At 45.5% G+C, this 19,658-nt stretch overlaps 1 protein-coding gene across 1 annotated transcript in view; it reads right to left on the reverse strand.

The window, feature by feature from the left end:
* Positions 1 to 630: 630 nt before the first annotated feature.
* The window catches only part of LOC110536178 (single-stranded DNA-binding protein 2), a 131,850-nt gene continuing 112,822 nt past the window's right edge, over positions 631 to 19,658 (reverse strand). The window contains exons 6-17 of the mRNA XM_021621782.2: positions 9,768 to 9,827; positions 9,373 to 9,436; positions 9,225 to 9,295; positions 8,920 to 8,987; positions 6,412 to 6,460; positions 6,231 to 6,266; positions 6,018 to 6,072; positions 5,315 to 5,385; positions 4,920 to 4,998; positions 4,740 to 4,768; positions 4,403 to 4,501; positions 631 to 3,534 (exon numbers count right to left, since the gene is read on the reverse strand). Of these exons, the coding sequence (XP_021477457.1) occupies positions 3,505 to 3,534; positions 4,403 to 4,501; positions 4,740 to 4,768; positions 4,920 to 4,998; positions 5,315 to 5,385; positions 6,018 to 6,072; positions 6,231 to 6,266; positions 6,412 to 6,460; positions 8,920 to 8,987; positions 9,225 to 9,295; positions 9,373 to 9,436; positions 9,768 to 9,827 (711 nt within the window). The 3' untranslated portion in view covers positions 631 to 3,504. The remainder of the gene's footprint in view (positions 3,535 to 4,402; positions 4,502 to 4,739; positions 4,769 to 4,919; positions 4,999 to 5,314; positions 5,386 to 6,017; positions 6,073 to 6,230; positions 6,267 to 6,411; positions 6,461 to 8,919; positions 8,988 to 9,224; positions 9,296 to 9,372; positions 9,437 to 9,767; positions 9,828 to 19,658) is intronic.

Below are 19,658 nucleotides of genomic sequence, written 5' to 3' on the forward strand. Positions count from 1 at the left end.
TTGCAAGTCATGGAAGAACTGGGACATTTTCAGCTTCCAGGAATTGTGTACAGATCCTTGCGACATGGGGCCGTGCATTATCATGCAGAAACGTGAGGTGATGGCGGTGGATGAATGGCATGACAATGGGCCTCAGGATCTCGTCACGGTATCTCTGTGCATTCAAATTGCCATCGATAAAATGCAATTGTGTTCGTTGTCCATAGCTTATGCCTTATGCCATACCATAACCCAGCCACCATGGGGCACTGTTCACAGTGCAAATCTCTCACCCACCCAAAGCCGTACACGTGGTCTGCGGTTGTGAGGCTCGTTGGACGTACTACTAAATTCTTTAAAACAACATTGGAGGAGGCTTGTGGTAGAGATATTAACATTCAATTCTCTGGCAACAGCTCTGGTGGACTCCTGCAGTCAGCACTTGAAACATCTGTGGCATTGTTGTGTGACAAAACTGCACATTTTAGTGGCCTATTGTCCCCAGCACAAGGTGCATCTGTGTAATGATCATGCTGTTTAATCAGCTTCTTGATATGCCACACCTGTCAGGTGGACGGATTATCTTGGCAAAGGAGAAATGCTAACTGACAGGGATGTAAACAAATTTGTGTACAAAATTTGAAAGAAATAAGCATTTTGATCTTTTATTTCAGCTCATGAAAAATGGGACCAAAACTTTACATGTTGCATTTATATTTTTGTTCAGTGTAGTATTCCCATTTTAACTTTGTTGTGCTTTTAAATGCTTGAAAGTGCAGTAATAACACATTTAGATGACCAACTAAACCACAAATCTGACATTGTTTTTCCATTGTAATTTGGTTGTGTTTTAGATGATTAAGATCAAAGTGATAGCACATTGGGAATTCAACAAACTTCTCTCTTTTTAAGTGGGTGATTAAAGGTTGAAATCTCACTGATCAATGTCAACCAAATATTACCCAAATTTCCACATTGAAATGATGTGGTGTGCCCAGTGGGCATAGCCTACACAAACACATACAGTACACATACAGACAAGGAATCAACATGTTGAATGAGAGAAGATCAGCTTTATACCAGCATATTCAAAACCCATGTAGTACTTCTATTTCTATGTATTTACAAAACATAACACAAGATTTTTAAAAAGAAAAAAGAAAATGAACACGTCACAAATGGAAACAAACATTAACAAAATGTGGAATAAAAAATGTAGAACGTTCAAATTTACAAATGCATCTTTCAGTATTTACATTTGTGACTTTGAACTAACATGAAAACAAAAGGCTCTGTACTGGTGTCCTCTAGTTCACCATCCCCCTCTCTCTTTCTGTCCATTTGTAAGATAATATACATAAAACATAGAGGAGATAGATTTGTGAGCTTTACAGGTATACGTATGGGAGGGAGTAGTAAAATCCACCTCTAAATAATATCGTAATAATCTAACATGGACTAAGGATTAGGTTTAAAACAATACGAGATACACCTACTGTATTTCACCTCCACACAAACTCTCCAAAATACATTAAGATCACAGTTTGTCCGGATGACAATAATAAATTAAGAGAATGATTTAACTCCGTGTTTTTAAAGGCCCAGTGCAGTCAAACTAGATTTGTATTTTTTAACCATTTAAATTGTTAAATATTGAAGTAAGGTACTTAATTGTTACACAGAAATGATTTGATATTGAGATAAAAACAACTGCATTGGACCTTTAAGAATACCTTCACACAAACCCTCTACAACCATTGTCAACCATTGTTGCAGTTTTTGTCTTCCTTTTTTCATCAAGATATTTTTTGATATTTGTAAAGCGCTTTTCATTATACAGAATAATCTCAAAATGCCTAAAATAAAAAATACAAATTGACACAAGACAGGGCAACTGACACAATTAACCCAGATAACGCTACAAGGGACAAGGACACCAAGGAGCACAGCTATCAACAGAAAGCCTTCCTACAGAGCAAGGTCTTTAGGCCCATTTTAAAGGAGCCCAGAGTCTGTGGTGCCTTCAGGTGGTCATGGAGAGCATTCCAGAGGCTCGGGCGGTCAAGCTGAAAGCCTGATCCACATGGAGCGGAGATTGGTCCTGGGGGCGTGGAGGAGCAGGCTATCGCTTGACCTGCGGGTGGAGTTATGGAGGGAGAGCAGTTATTTGAGATAAGCAGGAGGGTTTTGAATTCAAACCGGAATGAGATGGGGAGCCAGTGCAGAGATGCCAGGATGGGGGTGATGGGATGGTGTTTCCGCACTCTCATCAGGATCGTGGCAGCGTTGTTCTGGGTATATTGGAGCTTCAGGTGACTCCTGCCAGGAATCCCGATGAAGTGTGTTGCAGTAGTCCAGCATTGAGGAGATAAAGGCATGGATGAGTTTCTCTGCGTTAGTCTGAGTAAGGGTGAGAGTTTGGCAATGGTCTTGAGGTGATAGAATGACGCTTGGCTTTACAAAGTTGTTTGATCTGGCTGTCAAAGGTCTGGGAGGAATCAAGCTTTACACCCAGATTGTAAATTAAGGGGGAGAGAGGGATGTTCTGTCCTGCTATGGTCAGGTGTGTTTTTGGTGAGTGCTGGACCTGGTGGGGGCTGCCAACAAGTAGAGCCCCGGTTTTGCTGCTGTTAACTTGAAGGAAGTTTAGCTTTATCCATGCCCTTATCTCCTCAAAGCAGGTGTTTAAAAAAATCTACAGTTTTGCATTAATTGAACAATCATAACAGGTTGCATCATTTTTAAAAGGCAGAAAACCAACCACTTGAATTCTCTCTGTTCTCTCCATGTCAGATGTGTAATCGTTAGATTGGTGAATCTCTGTTTTGTAGGTGTTGATGTTCCTGGTCAAGACATAGATACAAGAATGATATCTGCATTTATGTCTCATATCTAATTCACCATTGTCTCTCTCTCTCTGTGCAGTCAACATAGCACATCAAATCCAAGTGTATGGAGCTGAAAATAAAATAAGAGCTCTTGGTGAATGTTCACTGTGGGACCAAGATCTCAAATCACTGAAGCCGTTGCCCAGTTCCAGTCCCACATAGGCTTTATTCCAGGTTGTGTATCCAATGAGAATGAAGTTGACATCTCAATATAATTAATCCAAATCAAGACATAACAACTGCAGGTGGGGAGACAGGCCAGAACGCTATCCTCTCGAATTTCTTTACACTTGAGGGTTTTCAGTTTCTTTTCCACAAGATGGTACATATTTCTGTGTTAACAGACTTAGCACAACTGTGAGTGTGCAGTGACATACATTTATAAATATTCAGAGATGTTTTATTTCAGTTTCTTTATACAGTCTCTGATGGTAGGTGTTGATGAGCAAAGCAGGTCACAAATGTAAAATGGGGAGGAAACAGAAAAGAAGAAGAGGCCAAGGGGAGAATGACGCCTAGGTCCACTGTCCTGGTAGAGATATCACAGAGAGGAAGAGCCGGGAGCTTAGATGACATCACATCCTGTCTCTGTGCGTTCCACCAATCCACACCACTAACTGACCAGCTGGCGAAGCCTTCACACACTCATGGTCATGTTTGGAGAATACTGCAGAGAGAAACAGAGGAAATATTATCAATACATAATAATAATTATGGAAATATTATCAATGCATAATAATTTAGTGGGTTCTTATATTTGTCATATTTCACACATGTGAAATGGAATATGCATTTTTGATTTTTTTTTTTTTTGCATATCCCAACTCCCTGAGTGCCCCTGAACAAGGCAGTTAACCCACTGTTCCTAGGTTGTCATTGTAAATAAGAATCTGTTCTTAACTGACTTTGAAAATATGAAATAATCCTTATTCATGTCACTGAGGGAGAGAGAGGAATGTAGAACGTTTACATTCTGTCAGGATATGTTATTGTTAGACATCAGGGATCCTATGAGGATGAGTGAAGAGATGAAGTGAGGAAGAACAGATATCACTAAAGTTCTGCCTAGCAATAAAGATGTCATGCTTAGAGGGAAGGAGGATACTTCCTAGGGAGTTTTTCCTAGCCACCGTGCTTCTACAACTGCATTGCTTGCTGTTTGGGGTTTTAGGCTGGGTTTCTGTACAGCACTTTGAGATATCAGCTGATGTAAGAAGGGCTTTATAAATACATTTGATTTGATTCACTGTTCAGCTGTCCGACCCTTTGGGTGAATAAACTTGGTTGGAGCTTTTATAGTTGTCTGTCAGTTTTTACCCTGTTATTTAGAACCTAACAGTAGACTTTAGTGAAAGTGGGTCAACATGTTGAATCTTTAGGCCTACTGCTAGAAAATGTACCAATAGTCCTAATTTAATGTGTCTATGGTACTTTGAATCAGTTAATCAGTCAGAGTTATACTGTACAAAACAGTCTTCTACGTACAGATATTCTACCAACAGCATGTGTCAGTGAGGTTGTGGGTACGAACTCACGCTCTCGTTCTGAAAGGGGTTGAGGAAGTTGCCACCCATCTCTCCATCTTCTCTGGGGGTCCCCGGCTGGTTACTCAGACTCAGGTTACCAGGTGAGTTCTAATCAAGACCAACCATAAAACACAGAAATATCACCTATCAAATAGCTACACATACCATACTATACTATACTATATAGGGCAGATTATCCATTAACGGTAGTACCAATATTTCATCCACATACAAATACAGGCTAATCACTACAATGTGTTGTGAAACACTTAATTCTGTCTGAGAATTGATTGACAGATATGAGTGATGCTGGTGACTGATGGTTTGGGTTGGAGTCTTCTCTTACCTTGGGGAGGCTGTCCATGTCTCCAGACCCTGGGTGTTTGATAGAGAGAAGGTGAAAAAAAATTGAAGGACATTACTACTATACGGTCCAGCAAACATAAACTTGCTCTTCACAAGACTAGTGTAGTGAGTTAAGAACAAGCTCAAAGTGTACGTGCGTGTGTATGTTTGTAAGTGTTACCTAGCGACCCGTTCATGTGATGTGGCTCCATTCCTGCCATCCCTCCCATTGGACCGTCTGCACCTGGACCCATTGGGAACTGAGGAACAAACACAAGCACACAGGTATACACAGTTCAATACACACACAGAAACACGCATGCATGCCACACACACACGGGGCGGCAGGGTAGCCTAGTGGTTAGAGCGTTGGACTAGTAACTGGAAGGTTGCAAGTTCAAACCCCCGAGCTGACAAGGTACAAATCTGTCGTTCTGCTCCTGAACAGGCAGTTAACCCACTGTTCCTAGGCCGTCATTGAAAATAATAATTTTTTCTTAACTGACTTGCCTAGTAAAATAAAGGTAAAATAAAATAAAAAAACACACACAAATAATAATGAATGAGTTGTCTTACATTTGGTCTGTTTCCACCAGGAGGGACTGTGTTGATCAGGGTGTACATGTTGTCACCAGAGTTAGTTGAGTCTGACAGGAAACAATGGGAAACAGACCCATTGGTGCAATAATAACCGCTCAAATAATAATACATACAGTTTACTACACAAACACACATTAGTCAACTTCAGGTTAAGTAGTCACTGGAAAAGCTACCTTATTGAGGTGAAATGTACTTACTATGACTGTGATATGTGGTTGTCCCACCTTAAGATTAATGCACTAACTTTAAGTCAATTTGGATACGAGCATCTGCTAAATGACTCAAATGTAGAAACTTTAACATACTACTGGCCAAATTGGCAACTGACTTCAGCTAAAGCATTACATCACACCTTAGGCCCGATATAAATAGCTAAATAGTTTCAGACCAAATGGCTTAAGTCTGTTTGTAACATTGTGAATGTATCCCTGTCCTTGTAACCCCACACACACATCCATTGTGCCTCACTCAGGTCTAGGCCTAGGGACACCAGGAACCATAAGCCTACGCATGGCAAAGATTCAATTACAAGAAGATCCAATGATGCCTTAGGTTAGTAAATATGACTTAGCTCTGTCTAAATCGTAGATTTCAACAGGACATCAATTTCGTTTCCCTTACACTGTCCTCCCGGGTCAGCAACTCACAAGACTCAAACACCCACACCCACACACACTACCTGCTGGGCTGGGCATTATTGGAGTACCAGGTGGCCCCCCTCCTCCTGGTGGACCCTAAAATGAGAGTTGATAATGGGGAGAAGAATGCCTCAGATACATCAAAGCTACAACACACCAACAATACAATGCTCTTAATAGCTGTTAACACAATACTCCCTATACTGCCCTGTAACTAACAGGCAAATACAGGGAACCAACTTCTAGTCACATACCACATAACTCCCTGGAGACGCAGAGGAGTATGGGATCTATAGACAGAGAGGGAGGAGAGAGAGAAGAAAATGTTTATTTATTTAAACCCTCTCTGCGATAAATGTATGACCATTTATTGTAATTGTGGTTTATTTAAGTATCTGTCATGGTGGTTGTGTTACAGTGTTTTTCTGTACTCACCGAATTGGCATTTGGAGGATTTGGCCAAGGTCTACCCCCACCAGGGCCCCTAGAATACACACCCACACACACACACACTTTAGTTTTTTAACCATGAACCATAAGCCATGGCAAAAATGTTTAGAATGACAGAAAAATAGCTGTAAAACTGCAACATTCTCTCTCAGCCTCATGGCAAAATGTGTAGAATAACAGGATATCAGCTACAAAACTGCTTATTTCTCTCTCCGCCCCATGGCAATACAGTGCCTTCAGAAAGTATTCACACACTTTGACTTTTTCCACATTTTATTGAGTTACAGCCTGAATTTAAAATTGTTTAAATTTAGATTTTGTGCCACTGGCCTACACACAATACCCCATAATGTCAAAGTGGAATTCTGTTTTTTGAAAAATGAAAAGCTGAAAAGTCTTGAGCCAGTAAGTAGTCAACCCCTTCGTTATGGCAAGTATATAAGTATATAATAATAAGATGCATGGACTCACTCTGTGTGTAATAATAATGTTTAAAATATGTTTTTAATGACTACCTCATGTCTGTACCCCACACATACAATTATCTGTAAGGTCCCTTCGTCGAGCAGTGAATTTCACACACAGATTCAACCACAAAGACCAGGGAGGTTTTCCATGCCTCGTAAAGAAGGGTAAAGTGTAGAAAAGTGTAAAAAAAAAGCAGCAGGCATTGAACATCCCTTTGAGCATGGTGAAGTTAATAATTACACTTTGGATGATGTATCAATACACCCAGTCACTACAAAGATACAGGCGTCCTTCCTAACTCAGTTGCCGGAGAGGAAGGAAACCGCTCAGGGATTTCACCACGAGGCAAATGGTGACTTTAAAACAGGTACAGTGTTTATTAATGGCCGTGATCGGAGAAAACTGAGGATGGATCAACAACATTATAGTTACTCCACAATACTAACCTAATTGACAGAGTGAAAAGAAGTAAGCCTGTACAGAATACAAATATTCAAAAACATGCATCATGTTCGGAATAACGCACTAAAGTAATACTCGCCAAACAATTGCAGATGAAATTAACTTTATGTGCAGAATACAAAGCCTTATGTTTGGGGCAAATCCAACACATCACTGAGTACCACTTCATATTTTCCAACATGGTGGTGGATGCATCATGTTATGGGTATGCTCGTCATCGGCAAAGACTAGGGAGCTTTTTAGGATAAAAATAAACGAAATAGAGCTAAGCACAGGAAAAATCCTAAATGAAAACCTGGTTCAGTATGCTTTCTAACAGACACTGGGAGACAAATGAACCTTTCAGCAGGACAATAACCTAAAACACAAGGCCAAATAAAGTGAGTGTACAAAACATTAGGAACACCTGCTCTTTCCATGACATAGACTGACCAGGTGAATCCAGGTGAAAGCTATGATCCCTTATTGATGTCACTTGTTAAATCCACTTTAATCAATGTAGATGAAGAGACAGGTTAAAGAAGTATTTTAAAGCTTTGAGGCAATTGAGACATGGATTGTGCATGCGTGCCATTCAGTGTGTAAATGGGCAAGACAAAAGATTGAAGGGCCTTTGAATGGAAAGGAAAGGAAAAGGGGATAGCTAGTCAGTTGTACAACTGAATGCATTCAACTGAAATGTGTCTCCGCATTTAACCCAACACCTCTGAATGGGGTATGGTAAAAAGTGCCAGGCGCACCAATTTGTTTCAAGAACTGTACCGCTACTGGGTTTTTCACGCTCAACAGATTCCTGTGTGTATCAATAATGGTCAACCACCCAAAGGACATTCAGTCAACTTGACACAACTGTGGGAAGCATTGGAGTGATCATGGGCTCCACATGGACTCAATATTAGGAAGGTGTTCTTAATGTTTTGTACACTCAGTGTATACACGAGTTGCTTACCAAGATGACATTGAATGTTCATGAGTGGCCTAGTGACAGTTTTTTCAACAACCAACTTGACAGAGCTTGAAGAATTTTAAAATAATAATTAAAAAATATTGTACAATCCAGGTGTTCCAAGCTCTTAGAGACTTACCCAGAAAGACTCACAGCTGTAATCACTGCCGAAGGTGATTCTAACATGAATTGACTCAGGGGTGTAAATACTTAGGTAAATTAGATATTTCTGTATTTAATTTTCAATACATTTGCAAACATTTCTAAAAACATGCTTTCACTTTGTCATTATGGGGTATTGTGTATGAGAGAGGTGAGAGTTATTTTGAATTCAGGCTGTAACACAACAAAATGTGGAATAAATCAAGGGGTATGAATACTTTATGAAGGCACTGTATGTGTAGCATTGCAGGAACATTGTCTCTCAGCCTCATGGTAAAAGGTGTTGAATAGCATGAGATTAGCTATAATACTCGCAAAACTGCAGTACGCCACTGCTATGTGTGTGTGTGTGTGTGTGTGTTTATGTTTGAAGTGTGTGTATGTACTGTATGTTTGCACTGTATTTGAACCCAGGTCTGGTGCATGCGTGTGTGTGTTGATGACAGAGTGCTCACATGTTCATGCCAGGCATCCCAGGGCCAACCAGTGCATTGAGAGGTGGTCTCATCCCTCCACCGTAGTTCTGGAAGAGAGAATCCCAAGGCCAAATGACCATAATGTAATGTAGACATACATCAAACAGGTTTCCACAGGTGGAGAGTAGAAATACTACCATAGTATACTACCACACATGTACATACTGTATATAAACACATATATACAAATATATTCACCCACCTACAAACAAGCTCAAATGTGACAGAAGGAGTTTAAAGTTATGCATACTGTACCTGGAGATTTCATTCAATCGATCACATACCTGTGGCCCAAGAGAGACCATCCCCCTGGGGGGAGTCATTCGCTGCATGGGCCCCCCCATATTTGGATGCCCTGAAAAAATAGAGAGCCATCAGCCCTCAGCCTGTGTGTGTATGTAAGAGTCTGTGGTGTGTATGTGTGAGACCCACCTTGTTGTCTCGTGGGGTCCATTCCGCTGGGTAGCATAGGCTGGTTACCAGGGACCCCCATTGCCTGTGCCAAAATCATCATCATCATCATGATCATCACAGAATATCACACATCATCACTAACATATGCTAAATATGAGGAGCTATACACACAATCATGCCAAAACACAGTCAAGACAAGATAATGTGTTCAAGGAAGGTATAAAGAAAAACAGCCTCTTTGACTGTAAGACAAGACAAGATAATGTGTTCAAGTAAGGTATAAAGAGAAGCAGATATAAGTGAAATAAAAAGGAGGACAGGTCAGGATATAAAGAAGTCTTATAGACAGATGTACAATGGAACATTAGAATACATTTCTTATTGCAACCTGAGGAGGGCGTTAGTGATCTTACCTGATTGGGTATTCTGAGAGGAGGTCTGGGCCCACCAGGGTAACGAGGCGACATGAACGACTGTGAAGGCGCACACACACACACACACACACACACACACACACACACACACACACACACACACACACACACACACACACACACACACACACACACACACACACACACACACACACACACACACACACACACACACACACACACACACACACACACACACACACACACACACACACACACAAAAAGGGGAGAGTTGGGATAGAGGAAGGTAGAGTTAGGGAGATAGAGATAGACTGTTGGAAAAATATAAAGTATATGATGATGAATACTAGCGATGTTAGTATGACAGTCAGTCATCATGACCAGGCACCTGCACAGATAGGACCCTAGGCGTGCTGGTGCACCTGTCCTTTGCCCGCCTATGAAAAAAGTGCCCTTTTGTACTGATTACTTTTTATTTTATTATTAGTCTCTTTCTCTATTGTAACTTTAGATGTAACAACTTGTCCATCAATCTAGAACATTTCTCAGAATGTTCTAATGAATCTTTAAAAAATACCCTCCTCCGCCCGATCTGCCCCCGCAAGTGCGGCGGTGCCCATAAGCTGCTGCGCTCATCCTGCATGCACAAGCCACCTACTGGCGGTTTACTTTGCTGTTGCTAGCATGTGTTATCTGACAGTCAGGGACAGGGAAGGGGGCATCTGCAGTTTGACTGTTTGTAACCAGCAGAACAAATTCAAATCAAGTAAACACTAGTTTACTTATTTTAACAGATTAGCCTTGCTAACTAGCTAATTAATAACCTACATTCTAAATAATCAGCTGATATAGCCCACCCCGGTAGTGGTTCTAGCAAAGACAGGCAATGTTTAACTAACTCCCTTTCATCTGTCCAAAGCTCTGTGCACGGCCCTGGTCACTTCCAGAACTTCCATGACTAACTCTGTGTATATGTTTGAAACTATCAGTGTTTCCTGTAGGACTAAAATGTGTGTGAACTGTGTGTGAAATATCATTTTGCTATTGTGTGTGCCTGCTATCCAATGTCCACACCACACACAATAAACGGTCACATAAATGTTGGGTTCAATTCAAACTAACCCAAATCCAGCCAATGATGTGAGCTACAGGGAGCAGTACCATAACACACCCCTAGGGAGCAGTACCATACCACACCCCTAGGGAGCAGTACCATAACACACCTCTAGGGAGCAGTACCATAACACACTCCTAGGGAGCAGTACCATAACACACCTCTAGGGAGGAGTGCCATTACACACCTCTAGGGAGCAGTACCATAACACACCCCTAGGGAGCAGTACCATACCACACCCCTAGGGAGCAGTACCATAACACACCCCTAGGGAGCAGTACCATAACACACCCCTAAGGAGCAGTACCATAACACACCCCTAGGGAGCAGTATCATAACACACCCCTAGGGAGCAGTATCATAACACACCCCTAGGGAGCAGTACCATTACACACCACTAGGGAGCAGTACCATACCACACCCATAGGGAGCAGTACCATAACACACCCCTAGGGAGCAGTACCATAACACAGCCCTAAGGAGCAGTACCATAACACACCCCTAGGGAGCAGTATCATAACACACCCCTAGGGAGCAGTATCATAACACACCCCTAGGGAGCAGTACCATTACACACCACTAGGGAGCAGTACCATACCACACCCATAGGGAGCAGTACCATAACACACCCCTAGGGAGCAGTATCATAACACACCCCTAGGGAGCAGTACCATAACACACCCCTAGGGAGCAGTATAATAACACACCCCTAGGGAGCAGTACCATTACACACCACTAGGGAGCAGTACCATACCACACCCATAGGGAGCAGTACCATAACACACCCCTAGGGAGCAGTATCATAACACACCCCTAGGGAGCAGTACCATAACACACCCCTAGGGAGCAGTACCATAACACACCCCTAGGGAGCAGTACCATAACACACCTCTAGGGAGCAGTACCATTACACACCCCTAGGGAGCAGTACCATAACATACCCATAGGGAGCAGTACCATAACACACCCATAGGGAGCAGTACCATTACACACCTCTAGCGAGCAGTACCATACCACACCTCTAGGGAGCAGTACCATAACTCAACCCTAGGGAGCAGTACCATTACACACCTCTAGGGAGCAGTACCATAACACACCTCTAGGGAGCAGTACCATAACACACCTCTAGGGAGCAGTACCATTACACACCCCCTAGGGAGCAGTACCATAACACACCACTAGGGAGCAGTACCATTACACACCTCTAGGGAGCAGTACCATACCACACCCCTAGGGAGCAGTACCATAACACACCTCTAGGGAGCAGTACCTTTACACACCTCTAGGGAGCAGTACCATAACACACCCCTAGGGAGCAGTACCATAACACACCCATAGGGAGCAGTACCATAACACACCCATAGGGAGCAGTACCATAACACACCCCTAGGGAGCAGTACCATAACACACCTCTAGGGAGGAGTACCATTACACACCTCTAGGGAGCAGTACCATAACACACCCCTAGGGAGCAGTACCATAACACACCCCTAGGGAGCAGTACCATAACACACCCATAGGGAGCAGTACCATAACACACCCCTAGGGAGCAGTACCATAACACACCCCTAAGGAGCAGTACCATAACACACCCTTAGGGAGCAGTATCATAACACACCCCTAGGGAGCAGTATCATAACACACCCCTAGGGAGCAGTATCATAACACACCCCTAGGGAGCAGTACCATTACACACCACTAGGGAGCAGTACCATACCACACCCATAGGGAGCAGTACCATAACACACCCCTAGGGAGCAGTATCATAACACACCCCTAGGGAGCAGTACCATAACACACCCCTAGAGAGCAGTACCATACCACACCCCTAGGGAGCAGTACCATAACACACCCTAAGGAGCAGTACCATAACACACCCTTAGGGAGCAGTATCATAACACACCCTTAGGGAGCAGTATCATAACACACCCCTAGGGAGCAGTACCATTACACACCACTAGGGAGCAGTACCATACCACACCCATAGGGAGCAGTACCATAACACACCTCTAGGGAGCAGTACCATAACACACCTCTAGGGAGCAGTACCATAACACACCTCTAGGGAGCAGTACCATTACACACCCCCTAGGGAGCAGTACCATAACACACCCCTAGGGAGCAGTACCATTACACACCTCTAGGGAGCAGTACCATACCACACCCCTAGGGAGCAGTACCATAACACACCTCTAGGGAGCAGTACCTTTACACACCTCTAGGGAGCAGTACCATAACACACCCCTAGGGAGCAGTACCATAACACACCCATAGGGAGCAGTACCATAACACACCCATAGGGAGCAGTACCATAACACACCCCTAGGGAGCAGTACCATAACACACCTCTAGGGAGGAGTACCATTACACACCTCTAGGGAGCAGTACCATAACACACCCCTAGGGAGCAGTACCATAACACACCCCTAGGGAGCAGTACCATAACACACCCATAGGGAGCAGTACCATAACACACCCCTAGGGAGCAGTACCATAACACACCCCTAAGGAGCAGTACCATAACACACCCTTAGGGAGCAGTATCATAACACACCCCTAGGGAGCAGTATCATAACACACCCCTAGTGAGCAGTATCATAACACACCCCTAGGGAGCAGTACCATTACACACCACTAGGGAGCAGTACCATACCACACCCATAGGGAGCAGTACCATAACACACCCCTAGGGAGCAGTATCATAACACACCCCTAGGGAGCAGTACCATAACACACCCCTAGAGAGCAGTACCATACCACACCCCTAGGGAGCAGTAGCATAACACACCCTAAGGAGCAGTACCATAACACACCCTAAGGAGCAGTACCATAACACACCCTTAGGGAGCAGTATCATAACACACCCTTAGGGAGCAGTATCATAACACACCCCTAGGGAGCAGTACCATTACACACCACTAGGGAGCAGTACCATACCACACCCATAGGGAGCAGTACCATAACACACCCCTAGAGAGCAGTACCATACCACACCCCTAGGGAGCAGTACCATAACACACCCCTAGGGAGCAGTAACATAACACACCCCTAGGGAGCAGTACCATTACACACCCCTAGGGAGCAGTACCATAACACACCAATAGGGAGCAGTAACATAACACACCCATAGGGAGCAGTACCATACCACACCCCTGGGGAGCAGTACCATACCACACCCCTAGGGAGCAGTACCATAACACACCCCTAGGGAGCAGTATCATAACACACCCCTACTGAGCAGTATCATAACACACCCCTAGGGAGCAGTACCATTACACACCCTAGGGAGCAGTACCATAACACACCCCTAGGGAGCAGTACCATAACACACCCCTAGGGAGCAGTACCATACCACACCCATAGGGAGCAGTACCATTACACACCCCTAGGGAGCAGTACAATAACACACCCCTAGGGAGCAGTACCATAACACACCCCTAGGGAGCAGTACCATAACACACCCCTAGGGAGCAGTACCATAACACACCCCTAGGGAGCAGTACCATAACACACCCCTAGGGAGCAGTACCATAACATACCAATAGGGAGCAGTACCATAACACGCCCCTAGGGAGCAGTACCATAACACACCCCTAGGGAGCAGTACCATAACACACCCATAGGGAGCAGTACCATAACACACCCTAGGGAGCAGTACCATAACACACCCCTAGGGAGCAGTACCATAACACACCCCTAGGGAGCAGTACCATACCACACCCATAGGGAGCAGTACCATTACACACCCCTAGGGAGCAGTACAATAACACACCCCTAGGGAGCAGAACCATAACACACCTCTAGGGAGCAGTACCATAACACACCCCTAGGGAGCAGTACCATAACACACCCCTAGGGAGCAGTACCATAACACACCCCTAGGGAGCAGTACCATAACATACCAATAGGGAGAAGTACCATAAAACACCCCTAGGGAGCAGTATCATAACACACCCCTAGGGAGCTGTATCATAACACACCCCTAGGGAGCATTACCATTACACACCCCTAGGGAGCAGTACCATTACACACCTCTAGGGAGCAGTACCATAAAACACCCCTAGGGAGCAGTACAATAACACACCTCTAGGGAGCAGTACCATACCACACACCAAGGGAGCAGTACCATTACACACCTCTAGGGAGCAGTACCATAACACACCCCTAGGGAGCAGTACCATAACACACTCCTAGGGAGCAGTACCATACCACACCCCTAGGGAGCAGTACCAAAACACACCCCTAGGGAGCAATACCATTACACACCTCTAGAGAGCAGTACCATACCACACCTCTAGGGAGCAGTACCATAACACAACCCTAGGGAGCAGTACCATTACACACCTCTAGGGAGCAGTACCATAACACACCTCTAGGGAGCAGTACCATAACACAACCCTAGGGAGCAGTACCAAAACACGCCCATAGGGAGCAGTACCATAACACACCTCTAGGGAGCAGTAACCTAACACAACCCTAGGGAGCAGTACCATACCACACCCCTAGGGAGCAGTACCATAACACACCTCTAGGGAGCAGTACCTTTACACACCTCTAGGGAGCAGTACCATAACACACCCCTAGGGAGCAGTACCATAACAAACCCATAGGGAGCAGTACCATAACACACCCATAGGGAGCAGTACCATAACACACCTCTAGGGAGGAGTACCATTACACACCTCTAGGGAGCAGTACCATAACACACCCCTAGGGAGCAGTACCATAACACACCTCTAGGGAGGAGTACCATTACACACCTCTAGGGAGCAGTACCATAACACACCCCTAGGGAGCAGTACCATAACACACCCCTAGGGAGCAGTACCATAACACACCCATAGGGAGCAGTACCATAACACACCCCTAGGGAGCAGTACCATAACACACCCCTAGGGAGCAGTACCATAACACACCCCTAAGGAGCAGTACCATAACACAGCCTTAGGGAGCAGTATCATAACACACCCCTAGGGAGCAGTATCATAACACACCCCTAGGGAGCAGTACCATTACACACCACTAGGGAGCAGTACCATACCACACCCATAGGGAGCAGTACAATAACACACTCCTAGGGAGCAGTACCATAACACACCTCTAGGGAGCAGTACCATAACACACCCCTAGGGAGCAGTACCATAACACACCCATAGGGAGCAGTACCATAACACACCCCTAAGGAGCAGTACCATAACACAGCCTTAGGGAGCAGTATCATAACACACCCCTAGGGAGCAGTATCATAACACACCCCTAGGGAGCAGTACCATTACACACCACTAGGGAGCAGTACCATACCACACCCCTAGGGAGCAGTACAATAACACACTCCTAGAGAGCAGTACCATAACACACCTCTAGGGAGCAGTACCATAACACACCCCTAGGGAGCAGTACCATAACACACCCATAGGGAGCAGTACCATAACACACCCCTAGGGAGCAGTACCATAACACACCCCTAGGGAGCAGTACCATAACATACCAATAGGGAGCAGTACCATAACACACCCCTAGGGAGCAGTATCATAACACACCCCTAGGGAGCTGTATCATAACACACCCCTAGGGAGCAGTACCATTACACACCCCTAGGGAACAGTACCATTACACACCTCTAGGGAGCAGTACCATAAAACACCCCTAGGGAGCAGTACAATAACACACCTCTAGGGAGCAGTACCATAACTCAACCCTAGGGAGCAGTACCATTACACACCTCTAGGGAGCAGTACCATAACACACCTCTAGGGAGCAGTACCATAACACACCTCTAGGGAGCAGGACCATTACACACCCCCTAGGGAGCAGTACCATAACACACCCCTAGGGAGCAGTACCATTACACACCTCTAGGGAGCAGTACCATACCACACCCCTAGGGAGCAGTACCATAACACACCTCTAGGGAGCAGTACCTTTACACACCTCTAGGGAGCAGTACCATAACACACCCCTAGGGAGCAGTACCATAACACACCCATAGGGAGCAGTACCATAACACACCCATAGGGAGCAGTACCATAACACACCCCTAGGGAGCAGTACCATAACACACCTCTAGGGAGGAGTACCATTACACACCTCTAGGGAGCAGTACCATAACACACCCCTAGGGAGCAGTACCATAACACACCCCTAGGGAGCAGTACCATAACACACCCCTAGGGAGCAGTACCATAACACACCCCTAAGGAGCAGTACCATAACACACCCTTAGGGAGCAGTATCATAACACACCCCTAGGGAGCAGTATCATAACACACCCCTAGGGAGCAGTATCATAACACACCCCTAGGGAGCAGTACCATTACACACCACTAGGGAGCAGTACCATACCACACCCATAGGGAGCAGTACCATAACACACCCCTAGGGAGCAGTATCATAACACACCCCTAGGGAGCAGTACCATAACACACCCCTAGAGAGCAGTACCATACCACACCCCTAGGGAGCAGTACCATAACACACCCTAAGGAGCAGTACCATAACACACCCTTAGGGAGCAGTATCATAACACACCCTTAGGGAGCAGTATCATAACACACCCCTAGGGAGCAGTACCATTACACACCACTAGGGAGCAGTACCATACCACACCCATAGGGAGCAGTACCATAACACACCTCTAGGGAGCAGTACCATAACACACCTCTAGGGAGCAGTACCATAACACACCTCTAGGGAGCAGTACCATTACACACCCCCTAGGGAGCAGTACCATAACACACCCCTAGGGAGCAGTACCATTACACACCTCTAGGGAGCAGTACCATACCACACCCCTAGGGAGCAGTACCATAACACACCTCTAGGGAGCAGTACCTTTACACACCTCTAGGGAGCAGTACCATAACACACCCCTAGGGAGCAGTACCATAACACACCCATAGGGAGCAGTACCATAACACACCCATAGGGAGCAGTACCATAACACACCCCTAGGGAGCAGTACCATAACACACCTCTAGGGAGGAGTACCATTACACACCTCTAGGGAGCAGTACCATAACACACCCCTAGGGAGCAGTACCATAACACACCCCTAGGGAGCAGTACCATAACACACCCATAGGGAGCAGTACCATAACACACCCCTAGGGAGCAGTACCATAACACACCCCTAAGGAGCAGTACCATAACACACCCTTAGGGAGCAGTATCATAACACACCCCTAGGGAGCAGTATCATAACACACCCCTAGTGAGCAGTATCATAACACACCCCTAGGGAGCAGTACCATTACACACCACTAGGGAGCAGTACCATACCACACCCATAGGGAGCAGTACCATAACACACCCCTAGGGAGCAGTATCATAACACACCCCTAGGGAGCAGTACCATAACACACCCCTAGAGAGCAGTACCATACCACACCCCTAGGGAGCAGTAGCATAACACACCCTAAGGAGCAGTACCATAACACACCCTAAGGAGCAGTACCATAACACACCCTTAGGGAGCAGTATCATAAAACACACTTAGGGAGCAGTATCATAACACACCCCTAGGGAGCAGTACCATTACACACCACTAGGGAGCAGTACCATACCACACCCATAGGGAGCAGTACCATAACACACCCCTAGAGAGCAGTACCATACCACACCCCTAGGGAGCAGTACCATAACACACCCCTAGGGAGCAGTAACATAACACACCCCTAGGGAGCAGTACCATTACACACCCCTAGGGAGCAGTACCATAACACACCAATAGGGAGCAGTAACATAACACACCCATAGGGAGCAGTACCATACCACACCCCTGGGGAGCAGTACCATACCACACCCCTAGGGAGCAGTACCATAACACACCCCTAGGGAGCAGTATCATAACACACCCCTACTGAGCAGTATCATAACACACCCCTAGGGAGCAGTACCATTACACACCCTAGGGAGCAGTACCATAACACACCCCTAGGGAGCAGTACCATAACACACCCCTAGGGAGCAGTACCATACCACACCCATAGGGAGCAGTACCATTACACACCCCTAGGGAGCAGTACAATAACACACCCCTAGGGAGCAGTACCATAACACACCCCTAGGGAGCAGTACCATAACACACCCCTAGGGAGCAGTACCATAACACACCCCTAGGGAGCAGTACCATAACACACCCCTAGGGAGCAGTACCATAACATACCAATAGGGAGCAGTACCATAACACGCCCCTAGGGAGCAGTACCATAGCACACCCCTAGGGAGCAGTACCATAACACACCCATAGGGAGCAGTACCATAACACACCCTAGGGAGCAGTACCATAACACACCCCTAGGGAGCAGTACCATAACACACCCCTAGGGAGCAGTACCATACCACACCCATAGGGAGCAGTACCATTACACACCCCTAGGGAGCAGTACAATAACACACCCCTAGGGAGCAGTACCATAACACACCTCTAGGGAGCAGTACCATAACACACCCCTAGGGAGCAGTACCATAACACACCCCTAGGGAGCAGTACCATAACACACCCCTAGGGAGCAGTACCATAACATACCAATAGGGAGAAGTACCATAAAACACCCCTAGGGAGCAGTATCATAACACACCCCTAGGGAGCTGTATCATAACACACCCCTAGGGAGCATTACCATTACACACCCCTAGGGAGCAGTACCATTACACACCTCTAGGGAGCAGTACCATAAAACACCCCTAGGGAGCAGTACAATAACACACCTCTAGGGAGCAGTACCATACCACACACCAAGGGAGCAGTACCATTACACACCTCTAGGGAGCAGTACCATAACACACCCCTAGGG

The sequence above is a fragment of the Oncorhynchus mykiss genome, chromosome 11 (assembly GCF_013265735.2).
Source record: "Oncorhynchus mykiss isolate Arlee chromosome 11, USDA_OmykA_1.1, whole genome shotgun sequence".
Classification (NCBI taxonomy): domain Eukaryota; kingdom Metazoa; phylum Chordata; class Actinopteri; order Salmoniformes; family Salmonidae; genus Oncorhynchus; species Oncorhynchus mykiss.